This window comes from Hypomesus nipponensis, chromosome 25 (genome assembly GCF_054491055.1).
Source record: "Hypomesus nipponensis isolate SF chromosome 25, ASM5449105v1, whole genome shotgun sequence".
Taxonomy (NCBI): Eukaryota; Metazoa; Chordata; class Actinopteri; order Osmeriformes; family Osmeridae; genus Hypomesus; species Hypomesus nipponensis.
This window is the reverse complement of record NC_140385.1, coordinates 2,312,100-2,337,500: the sequence shown is the minus strand read 5'-3', so window position 1 is coordinate 2,337,500 and position 25,401 is coordinate 2,312,100. Positions and strand designations below refer to the sequence as shown.

The following is a 25,401-nucleotide window of genomic DNA, read 5'->3' as shown; positions in this document are numbered from 1 at the left end:
ACGACCAGAGACGAATAACGATGATGTTAATCGAATCATTCAACATCATCAACGGATGGTTCTAGACGGTGTCCTAGCTTGACACGCCCTCAACTCTAACTTTAATGTTTAGCTCTCCTGCTTCTTTATAAAACCTCTCAATCATCTGTTCCCTATTTGAAATCGATCATATAGTCAGCTATACTTTCAAAATAAAAAATAAACGTAACTTTATAACGATTGTATTAGAAATTGTGTTTTTTAGGCGTGTAGGGCGGCCGGTGGATCACTCTCCCAAAGGAATGGCGAGCGGACCGGGAACAAGAGGTGACGTCATGTGTCACACACATCCACACCCTCTGTGCCAAAGAATCTGATAAAGTTGCTGACTTTGTGGAGGTAAGAAGCTGTGGAAAGCGCTACAAAAATGAAACGTAGAATTCCACTTTTCGTTTCGCAATTATAACCAGTGATTTTGTTCATTTTCAACTGTCGGCTTGTCAGCGATAAACTCCCAGTGTTTAATCAGCTCAGGCGACTTTGCGTGACACCAAGTTCCGTACTCATGTCAGTTGGGACAACCGCACTTTCAGCATTCATTTCCAGACAGATTGCTATGGTCTGGTTATCAACACATTACCAAAACTACTAATGGATCTCGACAATAGATGGCAATATTAAAACTGACAACAAAGGCATACCTTGCTGGGGGAGATGGGATGGCGAGTTTCGGACCTGTTTGTCACAATCTCTCTTGCACTTTCAGTTGGTGTCTGCCGCCCCAGCGCTTCGCACGAGCGTCTCCCTGTCCAACCGGCCCGGTAGTTACAGTATCATCCGTGATGCTATTGGCTGGCTCCGGACTGTCCCTAATTATGACTCAAAGCGCAGGCGCCACCACAAAAGGGGTATCCAAGCGGCTCCAAAGTTGCAGCGCGCTACAATTAAGCTCTCCAATAACTTAAAATGTTTTTCTTTCACATTCAATAAAATTCAATTGGGACAATCCCACAATATGAACACGCTGTCACAGTCCAATAGATGGAGAAGGGGGGGGGGGGTTTACAGTTGCATCAAGTTCTGTCATGAGACTCCTTTTTTCCACATTTCTCACATTCCGGACTCCTCCTGAACCTGGTGGTTAGATTAACGCTCTACTGAGAAAACCATGGTAGGCTGTCTTTTTGTTTGCGTTTCTAGATCTCCCCCAATATCTTTAGTAGTAGTTAATATAAATAAAGTGCACCTGTAGATTAGAACACTGGACAATACAGGTACTACTCCAATGTTTATGTAAACCTACTTGGCAACCAGGAAGTCTTCATAACATGCGTTATTGAAAATAGATCATAACCACGGAAGAAAAGCACAAGAATTGTACGATATGCCAAAACACTTTCCCACGATATCATCGAACCATAATTGAACTGAACTTCCCTTTATTTGTTGCATTATTTAATTTAATATATATATATAATTTTCATTTTCACTTCCTTTGTAATTCATTATAAATCCTGTATTATAAAATGTGTATTTTTGCAATTCATAACAATGTCATTATGCCATTTGGTAAATGTTCTGTACCTTTCATGTATTAAAGGAGTATCAAAGTTGCAATGTATGGTTTGTACATTTTCAATAAAAAAATATACATCAAAAAAGAAGAAAAAAAAAGAATAGATCATTACCTAATATTTTATCGATTACCTATTTAATAAACATTTGTATTTAATGTGCTACAATTAAGTACTCTAAGTCAACCTAAATATATATCATATCAGCATATCTTTAGTTGAAATTCCTAACTTACGTTTGATTTCGAAAAATATATTTTTTAAGATAGACATTTTTGCAGACCGTTAATTAACAGGTCCCAAAACTACAGAGAACGAGACTTTTATTTCGAAAAAACCTGAAAATGCGGAAGTTCACCGGTGGACGTTTCCTTTGAGCTGACCCAGCAAAATTGACCCTTAGCCAGCTAGCTAGTTACCTTTATCTGTCTAGCTACTTTGGCTATAATAATTGGTTATTAATCCATCGACACACTATCAGCGATCAAATAACAAAAAAAGGCCTCCTTTTTAATCATAGGTAAGTGTCAAAAAGAAAATGACTTGTTCTGTTTCTCACGATAAAGGCCCGTTGATTCCAACGACAATGTCGTCTAGCTAGCTACAGTAGCTAGCTAACGAACAGTAACGTCAAAACTTGCAATCTAACTGGATTTGTGTCATTATGTCAATAGTCTATTTTGTTTGGATGGGTGGAAGGTTAGATAGCAAGTTAGTTAGATAGTGCCATTAACCTAGGACTTTACTGGTGATGTAATAGAGGTTAGCAATGTAACACTAACTGTCCTTCTAACCAGCTTATCAAAACAAGCATCGATTAAACGTCGCTATGAAACTTCACCCGTTAGATAGCTAACAACAGCAGAGGCCATGGGTACACAAATAATTATTTTTGTAATGCGCGTTAGTAGCTAGGTTGAGTATATAGATGATCCTATGTTCAAATTAGGTTAGCAGTAACTTCAATTGACGTTCTCCGTGTACCCGCGTGGGCGTTTGTTTGTTGTGACCTGGGACTGACAGAAACATCAGTCTCGCATCATAGCTTTCCGTCTGTACCGTTACCGTACACACGCACGTAACACCACCTCGACGACAAGAAAAGTATAATAAATAGACGATGTTTTTTAATTCTCTCGCTGCAGAATTGTATTTAATCTGTGGGTATGAACCGCGTCAACCTCGTTGAAAGATTTTTGTTGTTAAGGTGCAGTTCAATGGGCGTATGTGAAGCCCTTTGTGACATTGCTTGTCAGAAGGGTTATAATATGTGTATATTATATATATATATATATATATTTTACGCATTCCTTGGAAGTTACCATATTGGAAGCAAAGCCTAAATTGTCCTCTCTGTCTCCTGACAGCTGTGACGTTGTAGTTATGCAGCAGTTCCATCTCCCATGAACCCTCCTCCTCTTCTCCCAGACTATATCTTCTACTTCAGAATGAGATATGTATGAGGAGAGACAGAGAAGCTCTCCAGTCAGTCAGTCAGCCAGCCAGTCAGCCAGTCAGCCAGTCAGCCAGTCAGTCAGTCAGTCAGCCAGTCAGTCAGCCAGTCAGTCAGTCAGCCAGTCAGCCAGCCAGCCAGCCAGCCAGCCAGTCAGCCAGTCAGCCAGTCAGCCAGTCAGTCAGTCAGCCAGTCAGTCAGTCAGTCAGTCAGTCAGTCAGTCAGTCAGTGGGGTCTAGGGTGTCACACGACCAGACAGCAGGATGGCTTTGAACAGGAGACACTCCTCCACCCCGCGGGTGAGTATCCAGGAGATGACAAAGGCAAAGACAACCAAACAAAAACACAGGAACTCCTTTTTCGGAAGATTTGTTGTGGTGTAGTGGCAAAGACGTAGAAATACTGAGCGGATCGGATGAGTACGGCTGAGTGGTTAGAGCGTTTCGCTGCGGATCTCGAGCTTGTGGCAGGTTCAAACCCGACCCCTGCTAGGCTAAGGGGATATGTGGGGGCATTGTGTGGGTGGGTGGTGCGGTCGTACTCACCACAGCGTGGAGGGGATCTGGGTGGAGCATTGGGGCGTTGTCTAAAGGTGGAGCAGCGATGGCTGAAGTCAGGGCGTTGTCTAAAGGTGGAGCAGCGATGGCTGAAGTCAGGGCGTTGTCTAAAGGTGGAGCAGCGATGGCTGAAGTCAGGGCGTTGTCTAAAGGTGGAGCAGCGATGGCTGAAGTCAGGGCGTTGTCTGAAGGTGGAGCAGCGATGGCTGACGTCATCTTCTCAGCTCTGCGTCATGGAGGAGACACACCTCCAGGTCGCTCTCCCCCTCCAGCTTCTCCCGGGTTGAAACACATTTTTTCTTCCCTTGTCGGCTTCCTCGCGGATCGAATTTGTCCGGTAATCTCCTGGAATCCCCCCCGGCATCAGCCTTGATAACATAACAACATTCCTTCTCGTCTTCTGGTTCTCCACCCTCCAGACGGGTGCTCCTCCACCCGTGGTGGAGGTGTAAAACCTCAGGTCTCCTCCTCCTCCTCGGCCCAGATCAGCGCGTGTACTTGGCCCTCGGGGGGGGGGGGGGGGGTTGAGGTGGGGGGGGAGGGTTGGCTGGTGTCTTCATGAATGCGTGTCTCTGTGAGGAGGGACAGGGAGCCTGGTTGTTCACCAGGGGGAACTGTTGAGGAGCGGGGCCGTGTGACTGGGTGTGACTGTCCGCTGCCCCGCGCTCAGGCCTGGCAGCTTGAACCACCCTGGCCCCACTATGGACAGGGGCTTGGAGGAGTCACAGGGGTGGGGTTGGGGAGGTCATAGGTCGGGTGAAGCAGAGGTTCGGTAGGACGACGTGAAGTCGTTGTGTTTGTTCGTGAGCCAATCAGATTTTTCCCCTCACCACCCTCTCTTCTTCTTGCACATTTCTCTCTCTCCTCTATCCTTCACTCCCGACCCCTCTTCCTGTCTCTCTCTCTCCAGCTGACCAGCGTCTTGATCAGCAGGATGAGTGGAGCGGAGGGCGGAGGGCGGCCGGCCAAGGTGGGCTCCCTGGTGGAGGTGATCGGGAAGGGCCAGCGGGGCACTGTGGCCTACGTGGGCGCCACGCTGTTTGCCTCGGGCAAGTGGGTGGGCGTGATCCTGGACGAGGCCAAGGGCAAGAACGACGGCACGGTGCAGGGCAAGCGCTACTTCACCTGCGAGGAGAACCACGGCATCTTCGTACGGCAGAGCCAGGTGAGGGGGGAGGGTCACTCACACACACTCACATACACACACTCACATATATATATACACATGCCCTTTTCTCTCTCGCTCTGTCTCGCTCTCACACACACACACACACACAGTGTGTAACCATCTGTGCACGCCCGTACAGATTCAGCTGGTGGACGAGGGTTCCAGCACCCCCTCTCCAGACACACCAGAGGCCCCCACCTCCAAGATCCTCAGGCAGAAAGGTGAGCTCCTGCCCTGGGCCACCTGCCCGGGGCTACCCCACCTGCCCTGGGCCACCTGCCCTGGGCCACCTGCCCTGGGCCACCTGCCCTGGGCCACCTGCCCTGGGCCACCTGCCCTGGGCCACCTGCCCTGGGCCACCTGCCCGGGGCTACCCCACCTGCCCTGGGCCACCTGCCCTGGGCCACCTGCCCTGGGCCACCTGCCCGGGGCTACCCCACCTGCCCGGGGCTACCCCACCTGCCCGGGGCTACCCCACCTGCCCGGGGCTACCCCACCTGCCCTGGGCCACCTGCCCGGGGCTACCCCACCTGCCCGGGGCCCAGCACCGGGCCCAGACTCACAGCTCTCTCTACCTTTTCCACAGAATGTTGTTGTGTGTAACCATGTCTTCTCTGTTTCTCCTCAGACATTCCTGAGACTCCCAAGTCAACCAAGCAGGTAAGAAAGACAGACAGACAGACAGACAGACCACTGGTAGACAGACAGACAGACCACTGGTAGACAGACAGACAGACCACTGGTAGACAGACAGACAGACCACTGGTAGACAGACAGACAGACCACTGGTAGACAGACAGACAGACCACTGGTAGACAGACAGACAGACCACTGGTAGACAGACACAAAGACAGAGAGACAAGCCCGGATGGTATTGTTCTCACTCTCCCAGATGAACAGAACACCACTCGCTTTCCGACAAAACCTGCAAACATTTCCAAAACCAGGGATAGGAGAACAGTGCGCTTCTCACTGAAGTTTTCAATTCAGGATGGGAGACGGAGGCCAAGATAACTTAAGTAGCTGATGTCGTGTTCTCCTTCCTGATCTGATTCCCCTGAGGCAGCAGACAGTGAAGTGTGGTTCCTTATCAGAACCCTTTCAGTCTGCTCTCTCCGATTCCCTCCCTCCACCTCCCCTCCTCCCCTTGCCATAACCCCCCCCCCCCCCCCTTAACTCTTGTCTTCTTAATGCCACCCTCTCTTGTCTTTCCCTATCCCAAATCCTGCAGACATCTGCCCTTAAGAAGGTACTGAGATTTTCAACTTCAACACGCGGTCATCTTACTGATTTACGTTTGCATGCCTTGTTTTCTTTCGCGACACAGACATGCTTTTTGGTCTCATTTATTATCGTCGTCGTCGTTGTTGTAAAAGTTGTGTTACGTTTTCTCCTGGGTTATAGTTATTTGACAATTTTTACAATTTGGAGGAGGTATAAACACAAGTTTTTGCCTGCAATGAAAGGCATGGTGTGTGTGTGTGTGTGTGTGCTGCTTTCACTCATGATTTCAACACAAAGTTTATATTTTCACTTGAGCGACTGTTCTCTCATTCTCATGAGCACATGTCTACTATAACATATCTACTATAACATATCTGTTGTAACATATCTGTTGTAACATATCGGCTGTAACATATCTGCTGTAACATATCTTCTATAACATATCGACTGCATGCAGATGGTGTAACGTGTTACAGCTGGAAATGCATAGTCGTAGTTGTGCAGGAGTTGTGTTGTAGGGATGTATGCGTTTGTCTGGTGACTAACAAACCCTGCCTCTACTTCCCCTCACCTGCTACTGCTATAACCTGCTGCCCCCCCCTCTCCTGTCTTGCGTGTGTGTGTATCCCGCTCTTTCCGCATCTCTCCCATCCTCCTCCAGTCCTCAACCCGCCGTCCGGCCAAGGTGAGCTTATTTACAAACAGACAGACGTTGAGGTGAAAACGAATGATGAAGCAGAGCTCACCCGTCTGAATCCACTCACCTTCCATCCATCACACGATCCACCCTGTTCCTCCTGAGGAGGAAGAGGGAACAAACAGTCACACACACAGAGAATAAGTATTTACAGTGTAAAGCCAGTTTGCGGCGTAACAGTTAAGTGTAAAGTTCATAGTGTACAGTTGCCAGTGTAAAGCCAGTCTACAGTATAACAGTTAAGTGTAAAGTTCATAGTGTACAGTTGCCAGTGTAAAGCCAGTCTGCAGTGTAAAGTTGTCAGACTAACTCCAGGCCGGAGCAGGCGCCCTCCGGCTCCAGCAGCTAACGCAGTCTCTGCTGTATCAGAGCGTAACAGAGTGTCAGTGGAGCACCCCAGGCCGCCTCATCTCTGCCAGCTCCCTCCCCTCCCTCTTGGTACGTCCTGGCAGCGTCCCCTCCCGCCTCGTGGTACGTCCCGCCCCCCCCCCCCACTCCTCCTCAGCCACACATGCGGTGAACAGGGTGCTGGACAGGGGCTGTCCTATCACACAGCCTGTCTACTGGAGCAGGAATCCTTAAAAAAAAAAAAAAAGGCCTGGTGTGTGTGGGGTAGTGAGGTGATGTCATGGTCATGAGAGGTCACAGCAGGGTCACAGCAGGATCACGTCCTTACAGGGTCATCTGGGGGTCATGTTCATCTGCCATCAGGGTGTGGGTGTCACAACCTTTGCTCCATGTTTAGCTACACGTGTGTATCTCTCTCTTCAACATCCCTTTTCTGTCTGGTCTCTCTGCCATATCTCTCCGCCTCCCGTTCTCTGTCTAACCTCTCTCTTTCTCCATCCTCCTCTCTTCTTCCATCCTCCTCTCTCCTCTTCCATCCTCCTCTCTCCTCTTCCATCCTCCTCTCTCTTCTTCCATCCTCCTCTCCTCTATCCTCTATCCTTTTTCCTCCATCCTCTCCTCCATCCTCCTCTTTCCTCCTTCATCCTCCTCTCTCCTCTTCCATCCTCCTCTCCTCTATCCTTTTTCCTCCATCCTCTCCTCCATCCTCCTCTTTCCTCCTTCATCCTCCTCTCTCCTCCTCCATCCTCCTCTCTCCTCCTCCATCCTCCTCTCTCCTACTCTCCTCCTTCTCCATCCTCCTCTCTCCTCCTCCATCCTCCTCTCTCCTACTCTCCTCCTTCTCCATCGTCCTCTCTCCTCCTCCATCCTCTCCTCCCTCCAGACTCCTAAGCCTTCCGGCCTCTCCACCTCTCTCTCTGGTGATGTCAGCGAGGCGGGGCTATCCCAGAGTGCCCTGGGGGCTCCCGTCGTCCCGCTGCCGAGTGGATCCCCCGCCACGGCCGGAGCCCCGCTCCCGGCCACGTCCAGCAAGGTCAGTCCCCCATCCCCTCAACCAATCAAATCATCACACTTTTACCCCCCCCCCCCCCCAGCCAATGGGACTTGACATTCTGTACGACCATCTCGTGGTTTTGATACGCACGCAACGACTCACGCGTGTTCTGTCCGTGTGTTGTTGTGCGTGAACAGGGGGAGAGTGTCGTTTACACGCAGGTAGGGCCGGTCGTGTGATTGGCTAGCTGGCTGCATGTGATGTCCACACCTGGCATGTCATGCTAACACACTTCCCAGGAACGAAACAAAGTGGTTTGATAAATAGAAAAGAAGATTTGATTGGTTCCTCACTGCTACTGACTGACATTTGATTGGTTCCTCACTACTGCTGTCTTGAGATTCGATTGGTTCCTCACAACTGCTGTCTTGAGATTCGATTGGTTCCTCACAACTGCTGTCTTGAGATTTGATTGGTTCCTCATTACTGTTGTCTTGTTTGAGCTTTCTCCGTTATAGCTGGTGTGTGTGTGTGTTTGGGGGTGTTGTGTGAAACCTGGGGTGTGAAGTGTGGCAGAACCTCCATGATGAACCTCCATGATGAACCTCCATGATGAACCTCCATGATGAACCTCCATGATGAACCTCCATGATGAACCTCCATGATGAACCTCCATGATGAACCTCCATGTCCCCCCAGGAGGAGGACTCCCTGCGGGGCCAGCTGAAGGACCTGGAGGAGAAGCTGGAGACCCTGAGGATGAAGCGCTCGGAGGACAAGGCCAAGCTGAAGGAGCTGGAGAAGAGCCGCATCCAGCTGGAGCAGCTGCAGGAGTGGAGGAGCAAGATGCAGGAGCAGCAGACTGACCTGCAGAGACAGCTGAAGGAGGCCAAGAAGGTAGGAGAGAGGCACACTACACACACTACACACACACGCTACACACACACACTACACACACACTCACTCTACACACTACACACGCTACACACACACACTCTCACTCTACACACTACACACGCTACACACACACGCTACACACACACACACTCTCACTCTACACACACACACACACTACACACACACACTACACGCACACACACTCTCACTCTACACACACACTACACACACACACTACACACACACACACTCTCACTCTACACACACACACACACACTACACACACACGCTACACACACACACACACTCTCACTCTACACACACACACACTACACACACACACACACACTCACTCACACACTCTCACACACTACACACACACCCTGGTGCGGTATATCGGTATATCAGTCTTCCCCCCGGCCCCCCTGTTCCCCGTCAGGATGCGCTGGAGGCCCAGGAGGGGAAGGAGCGCTACATGGAGGAGATGGCCGACACAGCAGACGCCATCGAGATGGCCACGCTGGACAAGGAGATGGCGGAGGAGAGGGCGGAGTCCCTCACGGTGGAGGTGGAGTCGCTGAAGGAGAAGGTGGAGGAGCTCACCATGGACCTGGAGATCCTGAAGCACGAGATCGAGGAGAAAGGTCAGGGGGGCCTTGACTGTGATTGGTAGACGACAGAGCCGTACTTGACTGTGATTGGTAGACGACAGAGCCGTACTTGACTGTGATTGGTAGACGACAGAGCCGTACTTGACTGTGATTGGTAGACGACAGAGCCGTACTTGACTGTGATTGGTAGACGACAGAGCCGTACTTGACTGTGATTGGTAGACGACAGAGCCGTACTTGACTGTGATTGGTAGACGACAGAGCCGTACTTGACTGTGATTGGTAGACGACAGAGCCGTACTTGACTGTGATTGGTAGACGACAGAGCCGTACTTGACTGTGATTGGTAGAGGACAGGGCCGTACTTGACTGTGATTGGTAGACGACAGGGCCGTACTTGACTCCCCTCCCCCCCCACACTCACAGGTTCGGATGGAGCAGCCTCCAGCTACCACGTCAGGCAACTGGAGGAGCAGAACAGCCGGCTGAAGGAGGCGCTGGTCAGGTCGGTCTTCTTCTCCACCCTCCTCACATCCTCCATCTCTCTTCCACCCTCCATCTCTCCTCCACCCTCCATCTCTCCTCCACCCTCCATCTCTCCTCCACCCTCCTCACACCCTCCACCTCTCCTCCACCCCCCCAGGATGCGGGACCTGTCGTCGTCGGAGAAGCAGGAGCACGTGAAGCTTCAGAAGCAGATGGAGAAGAAGGGTGGAGAGCTGGAGGTGCTGAGGACCCAGAGGGAGAAGCTGCAGGAGGAGATGAAGCAGGCCGAGGTCACCATCGACGAGCTCAAGGAGCAGGTCCGGAACCTTCCACCACCGACCCCTCCGCCTCACGGCCGCCTCACTTCTGCTCTAGCAGAGTACGGCCCCTACTGCTGACCAGTGGAGCCCTGATTGTGTGTGGTGTGTGTGTGTGGTGTGTGTATGCTCCAGGTGGACGCGGCTCTGGGGGCGGAGGAGATGGTGGAGACGCTGACGGAGAGAAACCTGGACCTGGAGGAGAAGGTCAGGGAGTTGAGAGAGACTGTCACCGACCTGGTAGGTCCTCCTCTTCCTCGTCATAGTAACCCCTAACCCTCTCCTCATCGTCATAGTAACAAACCCTCTCCTCATCCTGACAGTAGCTAACCTTCACCTTGTTGTCATAGTAACTGACCCTGACCCCGTTGTATGTTCTGACATCTATCATGTTCTAGTCTGTTCCAACATTCTCTTCATTTAACACCCTAGTCTCACCCCCCCCCCTCCTCCAATATAACCTGTTCTCAGTGACCTTTGACCCCCTCCTCCTCCAATATAACCCCTTTTGGGTGACCTTTGACCCCCTCCTCCTCCAATATAACCCCTTCTGGGTGACCTTTGACCCCCTCCTCCTCAAATATAAGCCCTTCTCAGTGACCTTTGACCCCCTTCTCCTTCTCCAACATAACCCCTTCTGGGTGACCTTTGACCCCAGGAAGCCATCAACGAGATGAACGACGAGCTCCAGGAGAACGGGCGTGAGACGGAGATGGAGCTGAGAGAGCAGCTGGACCTGGCTGGGGGGCGGGTCAGGGAGGCCCAGCGCAGGGTGGAGGCTGCACAGGAGACCCTGGCTGACTACACACACACCATCAGCAAGTACAGGGAGCTGACCTCCAGCCTGCAGGTACACACACACACACACACACAAACACACACATGCACATACACACGCACACATGACAGTCACTTATGTGTTGTACACCAGACAGTGAGTAACGTGTATCTCTGTGTGTGTGTGCGTGCAGGAGACCAACCGGGAGCTGACCAATCAGCAGAGTGCCAGTGCAGAACAGGAACAGCCTCCAGCTGAGCTGTTTGACTTCAAGATCAAGTTTGCAGAGACCAAGGCCTACGCTAAGGTACACACACATACTCTGTCTCTGTCTCTGTCTCTCTGTCTCTCACTCACTGACACACACACACACACACACACACACACTCGTCTACCTCTTTTGACATGGGTGTGTGTGTGTGTGCAGGCCATAGAGATGGAGCTGAGGAAGATGGAGGTGAGCCAGGCTAACAGGCAGGTGTCCCTGCTCACATCCTTCATGCCCGACTCCTTCCTGCGTCACGGAGGAGACCACGACTGCATCCTGGTGCTGCTGCTCATCCCCCGGCTCATCTGCAAGGTACCAGGGGGAGGGGGGAGGAGGGAGGAGGGAGGGAGGGTAGGGAGGGTAGGGAGGGAGGAGGAGTAGGGGGGAGGGAGGGAGGAGGAGGGGGGAGGGAGGAGTAGGGTAGGGACGAGGAGGGAGGGAGGGTGGGAGGGAGGGAGGAGGAGTAGGGTAGGGACGGGGAGGGAGGGAGGGAGGGAGGGAGGGAGGAGGAGTAGGGTAGGGACGGGGAGGGAGGGAGGGAGGGAGGGAGGGAGGGAGGGAGGGAGGGAGGGAGGGAGGGAGGGAGGGAGGGAGGGAGGGAGGGAGGGAGGGAGGGAGGGAGGGAGGAGGAGTAGGGTAGGGTCGGGGGGGGGGGGGAGGAAAGAGGGAGGGAGGGAGGGAGGGGGAGTAGGGTAGGGACGAGGGTAGGGACGAGGGAGGGAGGAGGGTAGGGGGGAGGAAAGAGGGAGGGAGGAGGAGTAGGGGGGAGGAAAGAGGGAGGGATGGAGGGAGGAGGAGTAGGGTAGGGGGGAGGAAAGAGGGAGGGAGGGACGAGGAGGGAGGGAGGGAGGCTCATCTACAAGATACAAGGGGGAGGGGCACAGAGAGAGAGAGGTGAGAGAACTTGTGTGTGTTAAGCTCCACCTCTCCCACAGGCTGAGTTGATTAGTAAGGTGTGTGTGTGCGTGTGTGTGTGTAGGCTGAGCTGATCAGTAAGCAAGCCCAGGAGAAGTTTGACCTGAGTGTGACCCCAGTGGTGCGTCCTGGGATGCGAGGTCCTCCAGGAGAGCAGCTCAGCTTCGCGTCCGGCCTGGTGTACTCTCTGAACCTGCTGCAGGCCACGCTGCACCGCTACCAGGGGTCAGTACTGAGCCTGGTATTGTACTGTTACTGAGCCTGGTACTGTACTGTTACTGAGCCTGTTACTGTTACTGAGCCTGTTACTGAGCCTGTTACTGTTACTGAGCCTGGTACTGTCCTGTTACTGAGCCTGTTACTGTTACTGAGCCTGTTACTGAGCCTGTTACTGTTACTGAGCCTGTTACTGAGCCTGTTACTGTTACTGAGCCTGTTACTGAGCCTGTTACTGTACTGTTACTGAGCATGTTTCTGTACTGTTACTGAGCCTGTTGCTGTACTGTTATTGTACTGTTACCGAGCCTGTTACTGTTACCGAGCCTGTTACTGCCCTACTATAACTGTCCTACCTGCCCCTGCAGGGCCCTGAGCAGCTGCAGTGTGGAGGTGTATAAGAGGATGGGCACTCTGTACTCTGAGATGAGCGTTCATGAGCGCTCTCTGGACCTGCTCATTGACCTGCTGCACAAGGACCAGCTGGACGAGACTGTCAACGTGGAGCCCCTGACCAGGGCCATCAAGTACTATCAGGTACACACACACACACACAGCCCCTCACCAGGGCCATCCAGTACTATCAGGTACACACACACACACACAGCCCCTCACCAGGGCCATCCAGTACTATCAGGTACACACACACACACACACACAGCCCCTCACCAGGGTCATCCAGTACTACCAGGTACACACACACACACACACACACACACACACACACAGCCCCTGACCAGGGCCATCCAGTACTACCAGGTACACACACACACACACACACACACAGCCCCTGACCAGGGTCATCCAGTACTACCAGGTACACACACACACACACACAGCCCCTGACCAGGGTCATCCAGTACTACCAGGTACACACACACACACACAGCCCCTCACCAGGGTCATCCAGTACTACCAGGTACACACACACACACTGCCCCTGACCAGGGTCATCCAGTACTACCAGGTACACACATGTGCGTACAGTCAGTACTACACACACCAACACTGTTTCCTGGGTTCCGCAGCAACTGTACAGCATCCACCTATCAGAGCTGGCTGAGGACTGCACCGTGCAGCTGGGAGACCACATCAAGGTACGTCTCTCTCTGTGTCTGTGTGTCTCTCTCTCTCTCTCTCTCTCTCTCTCTCTCTCTCTCTCTCTCTCTCTCTCTCTCTCTCTCTCTCTCTCTCTCTCTCTCTCTCTCTCTCTCTCTCTCTCTCTCTCTCTCTCTCTCTCTCTCTCTCTCTCTCTCTCTCTCTCTCTCTCTCTCTCTGTCTCTCTCTCTCTGTCTCTCTCTCTCTGTCTCTCTCTCTGTCTCTGTCTCTGTCTCTCTCTCTCTCTCTCTCTCTCTGTCTCTGTGTGTCTCTCTCCTCTCTCTCTCTGTCTCTCCCTCTCCCCCTATCACACACTCTCCTCGCACGGTGCCAAGGTGCCCCCAGTCTGAATCTGACCCGTGTTGACCTCCAGTTCACCCAGAGTGCCCTGGACTGCATGGGCGTGGAGGTGGGGCGTCTGCGGGCCTTCCTGCAGGCGGGACAGGAAGGGGCGGATCTCTCCATCCTGCTCAGGGACCTGGACACTTCCTGTAGTGACATCAGACAGTTCTGTAAGAAGATCCGTCGTCGCATGCCTGGAACGGACGTCCCCGGGGTGCCTGCAGCGCTGGCCTTCCCAACGCAGGTACACACACACTCCTTCATACACGCACTCACTGATTTATATACACACTCACACACATACTTATGAACACACACACCACCCAGTGTGTTGGTTCCCCTGTGAGGAGGTACTGAGGCGGGGTAACTGAGGCGGGGTGACTGAGGCGGGGTGACTGAGGCGGGGTGACTGAGGCGGGGTGACTGAGGCGGGGTGACTGAGGCGGGGTCACTGAGGCGGGGTGACTGAGGCGGGGTGACTGAGGCGGGGTGACTGAGGCGGGGTGACTGAGGCGGGGTGACTGAGGCGGGGTCACTGAGGCGGGGTGACTGAGGCGGGGTGACTGAGGCGGGGTGACTGAGGCGGGGTGACTGAGGCGGGGTCACTGAGGCGGGGCTGTGTGCAGGTGTCGGAGGCGCTGGCGGAGGCGCGGAGCCAGCTGGGCCGCGTGGTGGCTGTGCTGCAGGAGCTGGGAGCAGCAGGAGCCCAGACAGTCGCTCCTCTGGGGGAGAGCGAGGGCCTCAGCGCCCTCAGCCTGGAGGACGTCACCCTCAAGGCTGTGCAGCAGGTACAGGACCGTGTGTGTGTGTGTGTGTGTGTGTGTGTGTGTGTGTCCTACGAGGTAGAGCGGAGGAGGGTGAGCAAAGGTGTGTGTGTGGAGGCAACTGCTGCAGGATCAACATAACTAAAACCCCCAACACAACATGACATAACAGCCCCTCCCCCTATCTCCCCCCCCCCCCCCCACCTCCCCAGGTGTACGGTTGCCACGGTGAGAGCCCCCACGAGAGCCTGCGTCAGTCCTGCAGCTCCGTCATCTCCACCATGAACAAGATGGCCACCGCCATGCAGGAGGGGGAGTACGACTCTGAGAGACCCCACGCACAGGTGAGGAGGGAGGGAGGGAGGGGGAGGAGGGGGAGGGGGAGGGGAGGAGGGAGGGAGGGAGGGAGGGAGGAGGGAAGGGGGGGGGATGAGGAGGGAGGGAGGGGGTGAGGGGGAGGGGAGGGGGAGGAGGGAGGGAGGGGGGGGATGAGGAGGGAGGGAGGGGGTGAGGGGGAGGAGGGAGGGAGGGAGGGAGGGAGGGAGGGAGGGAGGGAGGGAGGGAGGGAGGGAGGGAGGGAGGGAGGGAGGGAGGGAGGGAGGGAGGGAGGGAGGGAGGGAGGGAGGGGGGGGGGGGAGGAGGCGGGGAGGAGTAAATCTTCTCCAGCTGTCTGTAGATATCTGACTGTTGAACGTTGATACTTTCTGAAACATGAGTGTTGATGCTGCCCATGTGACCCTGCCCCCCCCCCCCCAGACCCCCCCGGTGGAGCTGCGTGCCGCCTCCCTCAGGGCAGAGATCACAGACGCTGAGGGTCTGGGAGCACGTCTGGAGGACAGGGACACCGTCATCAAGGAGGTCAAGAAGTCCCTCAAGATCAAGGTACACACTCACACACAATACACACCACACAATACACACTCATAATACACTCGCAATACACACACACACCACACAATACACACTCGCAGTACACACACACTCTCACAATAACCCCCCCCCCGCCTCTCCCAAGGGGGAGGAGCTGAGCGAGGCCCACGTGCGTCTCAGTCTGCTGGAGAGGAAGCTGGACACGTCCACCAGGGACGCAGACGAGAGGGTGGAGAAGATTCAGACCAGGCTGGACGACAGCCTGGCCCTGCTCAAGAAGAAGGAGAAGTAAGGAACCTGGGGGAACCTGGGGGAACCTGGGGGAACCTGAGGGAACCTGAGAGAACCTGATGGAACCTGAGGGAACCTGAGGGAACCTAGGGGAACCTGGGGAACCTGGGGGAACCTGAGAGAACCTGACGGAACCTGACGGAACCTGACGAAACCTCCTCGCTTCTAACCTCCACCTTCTCACTTCTCAACTTCTGGAACCTTCCGGAACTGCTAAAACATCTCTCCTTCTCTCTTCCTCCCCTTCAGGGAGTTTGAAGAGACCATGGACGCCCTGCAGGCCGACATCGACCAGCTGGAGTCTGAGAAGGCGGAGCTAAAACAGCGTCTCACCAGCCAATCAAAGATGACCATTGACGGCCTCAGGGCCCAGCCCGCCTCCGGCATCGCCTCCATCGTCACGGGAACGGCAGGAGGTGAGACGAGACACACACACACACTCAGGACACACACAACACAACACGCAGAGACAGACTACCAGAATGCAAAAGCTTCCTATTGAACTTCTCTCTTCCTTCTCTCCCTTCTTCCATCCCCCCTCCACCCCCCACCTCCTCCAGCAGCTCCCCCAGCTGCAGGCTCTCTGTCTGGGCCCTTGCAGGTGGTGGACTCCCCTCTCCTCAAACAGCAGCTGGAGGCTCAGAGGATGGGCATCAAACACCTGAAGAACGAGAACAACAGGCTCAAGGTGACGACACACACACTCCATACACACACACACGTACAGCTGACTCATCTGTAAACAGAAATCACGTATTTTTGTGTGACCATATCCACGTGGAGAGAAGTTTGGTGTCTAAACTCCCCCCCCCTCTCTCCTCCTCCTCTCTCCCTCCCCTCCTCCTCTCTCCCTCTCCTCCCCCTCTCTCCTCTCTCTCCTCCCCCTCTCTCCTCTCCCCCTCTCTCCTCTCTTCTCCTCTCTCTCTCCTCTCTCTCCTCCCCCTCTCTCCTCTCTTCTCCTCCCTCTCTCCTCTCTCTCCTCCCCCTCTCTCCTCTCCTCCTCTCCCCCTCTCTCCTCTCTCCCCTCTCCTCCCTCTCTCTCCTCTCTCCTCCCCCTCTCTCCCTCTCTCCTCCCTCTCTCTCCTCCCCCTCTCTCCCTCTCTCCTCCCTCTCTCTCCTCTCTCCTCCCCCTCTCTCCCTCTCTCCTCCCTCTCTCTCCTCCCCCTCTCCTCCCTCTCTCCTCCCTCTCCTCCTCCTCTCTCCCTCTCCTCCCCCTCTCTCCTCTCTCTCCTCCCCCTCTCTCCTCTCCCCCCTCTCTCCTCTCTTCTCCTCTCTCTCCTCCCCCTCTCTCCTCTCCCCCCCTCTCTCCTCTCTTCTCCTCCCTCTCTCCTCTCTCTCCTCCCCCTCTCTCCTCTCCCCCTCTCTCCTCTCTTCTCCTCTCTCTCCTCTCCCCCTCTCTCCTCTCTTCTCCTCTCTCTCCTCCCCCTCTCTCCTCTCCTCTCTTCTCCTCTCTCTCCTCCCCCTCTCTCCTCTCTTCTCCTCTCCCCCTCTCTCCTCTCCTCCTCTCCCCCTCTCTCCTCCCTCTCTCTCCTCCCCCTCTCTCCTCTCCTCCTCTCCCCCTCTCTCCTCCCTCCCTCTCCTCCCCCTCTCTCCTCTCTCTCCTCCCCCTCTCTCCTCTCCCCCTCTCTCCTCTCTTCTCCTCCCTCTCTCCTCTCTCTCCTCCCCCTCTCTCCTCTCTTCTCCTCCCTCTCTCCTCTCTCTCCTCCCCCTCTCTCCTCTCCTCCTCTCCCCCTCTCTCCCCTCTCCTCCCTCTCTCCTCCCTCTCTCTCCTCTCTCCTCCCCCTCTCTCCCGTCTCTCCTCCCTCTCTCTCCTCCCCCTCTCTCCCCTCTCTCCTCCCTCTCTCTCCTCTCTCCTCCCCCTCTCTCCCCTCTCTCCTCCCTCTCTCTCCTCCCCCTCTCCTCCCTCTCTCCTCCCTCTCCTCCTCCTCTCTCCCTCTCCTCCCCCTCTCTCCTCTCTCTCCTCCCCCTCTCTCCTCTCCCCCTCTCTCCTCTCTTCTCCTCTCTCTCCTCTCCCCCTCTCTCCTCTCTTCTCCTCTCTCTCCTCCCCCTCTCTCCTCTCCTCTCTTCTCCTCTCTCTCCTCCCCCTCTCTCCTCTCTTCTCCTTTCCCCTCTCTCCTCTCCTCCTCTCCCCCTCTCTCCTCCCCCTCTCTCCCCTCTCTCCTCTCTTCTCCTCTCCCCCTCTCTCCTCCCTCTCTCCCCCCTCTCTCCCTCTCCTCCCCCTCTCTCTTGTGTTCCCAGGCAGAGAAGATGAGGGCTCAGCTGGCCTCCCTGCCCCCCCTCCACGTCCCCCACTGGACCCCCCCCAAGGAGGGCCCCCCCCCCTCCAGCCCCCCCCCTCCAGAGGGGCTGGATGGTGCGCTCTACAGGAAGACTGACCAGCTGCTGGCCACTCTGCTGAGGATGAGCGCCGGGGTCAAGGTGGTGGACATCACCGGCAAGACCCCTGGTGTGTGTGTGTGTGTGTGTGTGCTAAAGCGTTACTCATCAATAAACCTTCAGATGAGCTTATGTGGGTGTGCCATTGTAGTGTGCGGTTATAAGATACTTAACAACTGTGTGTGTGTGTGTGTGTGTGTGTGAATATCTGTGTGTGTGTGTGTGTATATCTGTGTGTGTGTGTGTGTATATCTGTGTGTGTGTGTGTGTGTATATCTGTGTGTGTGTGTGTGTGTGTGTGAATATCTCTGTGTGTGTGTGTGTATATCTGTGTGTGTGTGTGTGTATATCTGTGTGTGTGTGTGTATATCTGTCTGTGTGTGTGTATATCTGTGTGTGTGTGTGTATATCTGTGTGTGTGTGTGTGTATATCTGTGTGTGTATATCTGTGTGTGTATATCTGTGTGTGTGTGTGTGTATATCTGTGTGTGTGTGTGTATATCTGTGTGTGTGTGTGTATATCTGTGTGTGTGTGTGTGTATATCTGTGTGTGTGTGTGTGTATATCTGTGTGTGTGTGTGTATATCTGTGTGTGTGTGTGTATATCTGTGTGTGTGTGTGTATATCTGTGTGTGTGTGTGTATATCTGTGTGTGTGTGTGTGTATATCTGTGTGTGTGTGTGTATATCTGTGTGTGTATATCTGTGTGTGTGTGTGTGTATATCTGTGTGTGTGTGTGTATATCTGTGTGTGTGTGTGTATATCTGTGTGTGTGTGTGTGTATATCTGTGTGTGTGTGTGTATATCTGTGTGTGTGTGTGTATATCTGTGTGTGTGTGTGTATATCTGTGTGTGTGTGTGTATATCTGTGTGTGTGTGTGTGTATATCTGTGTGTGTGTGTGTATATCTGTGTGTGTGTGTGTGTATATCTGTGTGTGTGTGTGTATATCTGTGTGTGTGTGTGTATATCTGTGTGTGTGTGTGTATATCTGTGTGTGTGTGTGTATATCTGTGTGTGTGTGTGTATATCTGTGTGTGTGTGTGTATATCTGTGTGTGTGTGTGTGTGTGTGTATATCTGTGTGTGTGTGTGTATATCTGTGTGTGTGTGTGTATATCTGTGTGTGTGTGTGTATATCTGTGTGTGTGTGTGTATATCTGTGTGTGTGTGTGTATATCTGTGTGTGTGTGTGTATATCTGTGTGTGTGTGTGTATATCTGTCTGTGTGTGTGTATATCTGTCTGTGTGTGTGTGTGTATATCTGTGTGTGTGTGTGTATATCTGTGTGTGTGTGTGTATATCTGTCTGTGTGTGTGTGTGTGTGTGTATATCTGTGTGTGTGTGTGTATCTGTCTGTGTGTGTGTGTGTGTGTGTGTATATCTGTGTGTGTGTGTGTATATCTGTGTGTATCTGTGTGTGTGTGTGTGTGTGTATATCTGTGTGTGTGTGTGCTCCCCCAGTCAGTGCCAGTGCCCAGCTGCTGGAGCAGACGGCTCGTCTGCAGAGCCTCAGAGACGCGCTGGACAGACTCAAGGTGAGAGCTGCTGCCCTCCACCCTCCATCCTTCACCCTCCATCCTCCACCCTCCATCCTTCACCCTCCATCCTTCACCCTCCATCCTTCACCCTTCACCCTCCACCCTTCATCCTCCACCCTTCATCCTCCACCCTTCATCCTTCACCCTCCACCCTTCATCCTCCACCCTTCATCCTCCATCTTCCACCCGTCATCCTCCACCCTTCACCCTCCACCCTTCATCCTCCACCCTTCATCCTCCACCCGTCATCCTCTACCCTTCATCCTCCACCCTCCATCCTCCACCCTCCATCCTTCAGTTAAACTTGTATGTATGCTGAAATAGATGTATTTGCCTGAAGCTGTATTATTTCCCTGTTCCTTTCCCTCCCTCCTGTCCTTGTCTCCCTCCTCCTCCCCCCTCCCCCCCCCTCTCTCCCCCTCCAGGGGGAGGTAGCAGAGCATGTGGTGTCTCAGCAGCCTGGAGCCAAGGTCTCCTCTGACTTCGCCACCTTCCCAGTCTCCTCCTTCGTCAAGGTGACACACACGTATACACACACACACGGCTTTGAGAGCTGCATGACTCCTCAACACCCTGAACGTCTCCCTGACCTCTGACCTCTGACCCCAGGCCAAGCAGGAGAAGCAGGAGGGCACAGTGTTTGTGGGGCGTGTCTCCATCCCCTGCACCCGGGGCCAGGAGCAGGTCCACCGCCTCGTCCTATCACAGCAGCACCTGCAGCAGGTGCACCGCCTCCTCATGAACTAACCGCAACGCCATTGGCCCCCGTCGCCCGAGATCGACAGCGAGCTACACCAATCAGAGCACAGTTGAAAATTTTTATTTTATTTTCCGTGTCCGCTCCATCTCCTATTAGAAATCTCAGGAAATTTGAATATTTATTGGTACAGTACAAGGCCAACGGTGCAACTGTCAATTACAACACCACGCCGAAGAGAAACTAGTGTTCTCATCTTGGTTCCATCTCCAGAACGTTGCCGTGGGTTACCGTTATGTACAATCTAAATGAGTCATGAATAGGAAAAAAAATGTGCAAGTTGTTCAATTTGTTTAAGGCGTGACAGGCTAGCGCATATTTTCAAATGTTTGGAGAAGGGATGATGGGCACGAAGTAGATTCTTGAGATGCACTTCCTGCTTGAAACATGTCTTGTTCTGTGTGCGTCATTTCCCACTGTGGTGATTCTGTGTCATCTGCACCACAGGCTATACGCACCATCAGGACCAAGTTGTAACTCACCATCGAATCAAATGACCAAAAAACATCTTGTCACATCTGCGCTGTGTAAAAGCTCTGTTACGGACAGAGGATATACACCAGATCTACGTCATTTTAATGTTTATGTTGCGGTGTCTTTAGTTACACTACAAAAGGTCTCGCAGATTCACACCTGTGTCCTCTGGTGGTATGCCCCTTAGGGACTGTCAGTCACACTATTGTCTTTTTCTCTATTACTAATATAAACTGAGGCTTTTTTTGTATTATCCGTTTTTTCTAAGTGTCAGTATATTTGGGATACGGTTGTTGACATGGCAGTTAAATAAAGTTTCTTTTGAGTGAAATGTCCACATTCCACACCAGTGGTGTCCTAGTGACCATGTACACGAACAAACACACTAATCCTCTGTACGCGTTTGCAAACTGTAGAACAATAAAGTTCTTACACAGCTGGTACAAATGTTTTCTGTTTAATACTTTGCCAGGTCCCTCTAGGTGAACAACAAAAGCACCCAATGCATAATAAAGTGCAAACATTAAAGTTAGAGTAAAAAGAAAATGCCACTGTGTTAAACACACACACAAATTTAAGGGAACAGGGTCAAAATGTTCAGCACACACTACAATCATAATAACACTTAAGAGCAATAAGCACACAAACTAACAATTCCACACATTAACACTTAAAAGTAGGTAGGTTATTCGAGAGTAAAATAATTTTCAAAAATTGTCATCCTAAGGCACTAAAGTGAGTCAAGTCTTAGAAAAATGCTTCACAGAGAAATCCCTCATGAAGCAATGAAAAGCAATAAATATTGACAGGTAACCATAACAGAACTGGTTCCATCACAACAGAACCGTTTCCATAACAACAGACCATGAGGTCATAATAGTGAACTGGAAGCTGCGGGGGGGGGGGGGGGGGGGGGGGGGCAGTGCTAGTAGGGGGGGTAGGGGTAGTAGTGGGCTGGTCTCTGGTAACCATAGGGGGCGTGATCTCGCCTGGTGTGACGGTTCCTCATCACGTATTGGTTCTTTGGCCAGTACTGGGGCGGGGCCAGGTGGTGGTGATGGGCTGTCTGATAGGCTACTGGAAAGAGAGAGGGGGGGGGGGGAGAAAGTGAGGGTCAAGCGAGAATAACAGCAGCCAGAGAACAAAATGAGAAAATCCCTCAGAGAGTCAAATATAGCCTGTGTGACTAAGCAAGAGACAAGAAGAGAGACACACACACACTTTTTGATCCCAAATAAGATGAGAGGGAACGTACCGTGTGGAGCGCGTGCCCTTGCCTGGCCGTGTGGGTGGTGGCGCGCGGGCCGGGCGCGTCTATTGGGGGCAGGGGGGCGCGGGGCTGGGGGGCGCAGGGCTGGGGGGCGCGGGGCTGGGGTAGGGATGCGTGGGGTTGTGGCAAGGGGTCGTACGGTTGGGACAAGGGGGCGTAGGGTTGTGGCAAGGGGTCGTACGGTTGGGACAAGGGGGCGTAGGGTTGGGGCAAGGGGGCGTAGGGCTGGGGGGTTGGGGGCACTCCACTCTTCCTCGAAGCTGAAGTACCCTGAAGACGCGCTGGGGCAAGACGGGAGGGAGTCGATGTAGAAGTGCTCCCCGTTCCCCCAGTACTGCAGTTCAGGGAGGGAGGGGGGAGGAGCTGGGGGGGGGGGGAAGAGGAGAGAAGGAATGAGGGTCAGACACACACGCACACACACAGAGAGAGCAGGGTCACTTACCCTGCAGGGTCATAGTGTGGCTGTCACAGACAGGCTTCTGGTTGGGCCCCTCACTGGGATCTACAGACACACACCACGTCAGACAGGGCTAGCTGTGTGTGTGTGAGTGTGTGTGTGTGTGAGACACTGACCCGGCAGGGCCACGCCCCAGGCCTGGGCGGCGTGCCTCAGCAGCAGCGTGCTGATTCGCCGGTGAGCCAGGGCATTCCAGTGCACGCCGTCTCGCGTTCGGTGCTGCAGGCTGAAGCGGAACAGGAAGTGCAGATCCAGCACGTCCAACCCGTAGGCGTCCGCCAGCTTGCCTGCGTAGAAGTTCGCCTCCACAATGTCGTAGCGAAGTGTGGGGCCCATGTGGGCGATCTGAGGGGGGTCGGAGGGGGTCAGGGAACCACGCAGAGGAAGAGATAGGAAGTTTACGCTCCATTTGACCTTTCATTTATTGATTTACTTCCTTGTTTGTTCACTGAGTCGTCCGTTCCTTGGATTTAACACAAATCAATGAATCGACTGACAAACAGACACGATACCTCCGGCACCAGGAACCCTCCTGTGATGTTCTTGCCCAGCGGCATGGTGAGGTTCCACACCACCAGACACTCCTCTGGGAGAACGCTGCGTAGCTGCTCGAAGAACCGCTCCAGGTTCTCCCTGTAGTCCCTCACCCACAGAGAGTCGTACCTGAGACACACACGTGTGAGAGATACACATACGTGTGTGTGTGTGTGTGTGTGTGTGTGTGAAGGGGGAGGGCACCTGGAGATGTCCCAGACACAGGAGTTGACCACGACCACGTCTGGACTCTGCCCACAGCGGAAGTCCTCCAGCACGCTCTGCACGTAGCGGGAGAAGACCCGCGTCAGGAAGTAGAAGCGCACCAGGTGGTGGTCGGAGCGGTACTGACGCACCTCCCGGTACTCCGTCCCGTTAGTCATGACGCCAGTGCGGCCCCCCTCCACCAGGCAGTCCTGCTCAAACACCAGCTCCCCCTGATGGTGTGGAGGAGGAGGAGAGGGGGGAGGAGGGAGGAGAGGGGGAGGAGGGAGGAGAGGGGGAGAGGAGGGTGGAGGAAAGGGGGAGAGAGGGTGGAGGAGAGGGGGAGAGAGGGTGGAGGAGAGGGGGAGGAGGGAGGAGAGGGTGGAGGAGAGGGGGAGGAGGGAGGAGAGGGGGGAGAGGGTGGAGGAGAGGGTGAGAGGGTGGAGGAGAGGGTGAGATGGTGGAAGAGAGGGTGGAGGAGAGGGAGAGGAGGGTGGAGGGGGACAGGGTGGAGGAGAGGGAGAGGACGGAGAAGAATAGGAGAGGAGAAGGGGGAGATGGGTGCAGGAGGAGGGGGGATAGATGAGGAGGGAGGAGGTTAGGAGGGAGGAGGAAGGGGGAGGAGGAAGGGGGAGGAGGGTTAGGAGGAAGGGGGGGGCAAACAAACCAAACACCAACAGAATGACCCAGTGCAGGGAGGGGGGGGGGCATGGTGTGTGACATGCAGCCCAATACTGTGGCTATCAGACCTGGACAAAGCCTCAGGTACGCTTGATTTATCTCACCCCATGCGATGAAACGAGAGGATCTCTCTCAAAAGATACCAATTGAGTCAATTCCAACACACCTCATCTACTTGCCAATACATGTAGTCTAAGTGGAATTGAGCTCTGTAGTGATAGGTCTTGTGGCAGGTGAACCAACATCCTTTCCTGTATCAAATAGTCTGCATAGAGATGAAGTTCATGGACGAGGTGTGTCTAGTCTAACCTTGGTCTTGAGCTGGGACTGAGAGAGGTATCTGTCCTTCTGTAACAGGAGGACTAAGTCTTTGTATACCGCACGTTGGACTGTGGAAAGGAAGAAATTAGACTAAATCAAATAACCCCCCAAAAAAATCAGTGCTCCGCCATTAGGCTAAGCTTCACATATCTCCGTCGAAACCTTGCTAGCAACGTCCGGGTCGGAAACTTATTTTGACGACTCATCAACTGACATCGTGGATTGTACTAAAAAGTCTGCACGATAGTTAATTTAATAACTATAGTATAATCTCAGTCATACCGCTACTTACTGGAGTCGCCCAGCACAACCACAAACTTGTTGTGCAGCAGTTTGCTCGCCTGCTCTTGGCTCACGCTCTTCATGGTCTCTTTCTTCGGATTAAAACAAAGACTGGTTGATTTTATAAACATTATTTAACACAGGTAAGTAACGACAAGTAAATTGATATCGTTATGCCAGCACCGGTTTCAATGGTCAGATTCCTACTGTGGTTGTCAAACCAACTTTTGACAATGAGCCGTGTTTTATGAAGGCCAATAGCCTACTTACCATGACAGGTCGGCTGTTTTTTAATTATGTGTATCAATAACGATTGCTAGTTTGCAAAGTAACGTTAATTACAGCCTAACAGCTTCGACTGGTGGTTTTGAGGTCAACCTTAGCCAAACCAGTGCGAATAAGACGATTACTTTGATGACTCCAGTATGACACACCACAAACCGTCTCGACCCAGACCGCGAATCTTCTTCCTCTTTGGTTTTTCGCTAATCAATTGTTGTGGCTTCCATAGCAAATAAAAAGCGTTGCTAACACTTCAAATGATGTCCAACAGGGGACACCCGTGTTTTTCAAAAGCATTTGACCTATTCGGGTCCATAATTAATGAGTTCATGGGTGCGTGAACCGGAGGGCTTTTTGACGTTTGCTGTTAAACTAAG

At 53.2% G+C, this 25,401-nt stretch overlaps 3 protein-coding genes across 11 annotated transcripts in view; 1 reads left to right on the top strand and 2 right to left on the bottom strand.

Annotated features, from left to right (window-relative positions):
- tdrd7b (tudor domain containing 7 b) overlaps positions 1–772 on the bottom strand; it is a 17,334-nt gene extending 16,562 nt beyond the window's left edge. The window contains exon 1 of one of the 2 annotated variants that reach the window (XM_084691958.1): positions 681–772. The gene's annotated coding sequence lies outside the window, so the exon portion shown is untranslated. Of the gene's footprint in view, positions 266–680 lie in introns of those variants that run through there. The other variant, XM_084691957.1, reaches the window with a different exon arrangement.
- Positions 773–1,914: 1,142 nt separating this feature from the next.
- Positions 1,915–21,440, top strand: LOC146221716 (dynactin subunit 1-like). 6 transcript variants are annotated; one of them, XM_084691953.1, is made up of 30 exons: positions 1,915–2,073; positions 4,474–4,728; positions 4,871–4,952; positions 5,360–5,391; positions 6,617–6,640; positions 7,022–7,090; positions 7,884–8,033; positions 8,192–8,215; positions 8,694–8,891; positions 9,331–9,535; positions 9,929–10,007; positions 10,146–10,305; positions 10,441–10,545; positions 10,964–11,155; positions 11,277–11,390; positions 11,511–11,663; positions 12,331–12,491; positions 12,851–13,019; positions 13,511–13,579; positions 13,954–14,166; positions 14,549–14,710; positions 14,899–15,030; positions 15,443–15,568; positions 15,702–15,844; positions 16,097–16,263; positions 16,408–16,535; positions 18,086–18,293; positions 19,686–19,759; positions 20,188–20,277; positions 20,372–21,440. In XM_084691953.1, exons 2-30 carry the CDS (start codon positions 4,498–4,500, stop codon positions 20,507–20,509), a joined length of 3,798 nt encoding a protein of 1,265 aa, XP_084548079.1. In that variant the 5' UTR covers positions 1,915–2,073; positions 4,474–4,497; the 3' UTR covers positions 20,510–21,440. The 6 variants fall into 6 exon arrangements, with proteins under 6 accessions (XP_084548079.1, XP_084548077.1, XP_084548076.1 ...); XM_084691951.1 differs by having other exon boundaries at positions 7,022–7,123; positions 16,411–16,535; XM_084691950.1 differs by having other exon boundaries at positions 7,022–7,123.
- Positions 21,441–21,915: 475 nt separating this feature from the next.
- On the bottom strand, positions 21,916–25,351 carry LOC146221715 (PC-esterase domain-containing protein 1A-like). Of its 3 annotated transcripts, XM_084691980.1 has the most exons (9): positions 25,013–25,351; positions 24,753–24,834; positions 24,449–24,528; positions 23,459–23,691; positions 23,233–23,383; positions 22,837–23,065; positions 22,706–22,765; positions 22,249–22,626; positions 21,916–22,070 (listed from the first exon to the last, which is right to left on the bottom strand). In XM_084691980.1, the coding sequence occupies exons 1-9, from the start codon at positions 25,013–25,015 to the stop codon at positions 21,919–21,921; spliced, it is 1,368 nt and encodes a 455-aa protein (XP_084548106.1). In that variant the 5' UTR covers positions 25,016–25,351; the 3' UTR covers positions 21,916–21,918. The 3 variants fall into 3 exon arrangements, with proteins under 3 accessions (XP_084548106.1, XP_084548104.1, XP_084548105.1); XM_084691978.1 differs by having other exon boundaries at positions 23,233–23,691; XM_084691979.1 differs by lacking the exon at positions 22,706–22,765 and having other exon boundaries at positions 23,233–23,691.
- Between the last annotated feature and the right edge of the window lie 50 nt (positions 25,352–25,401).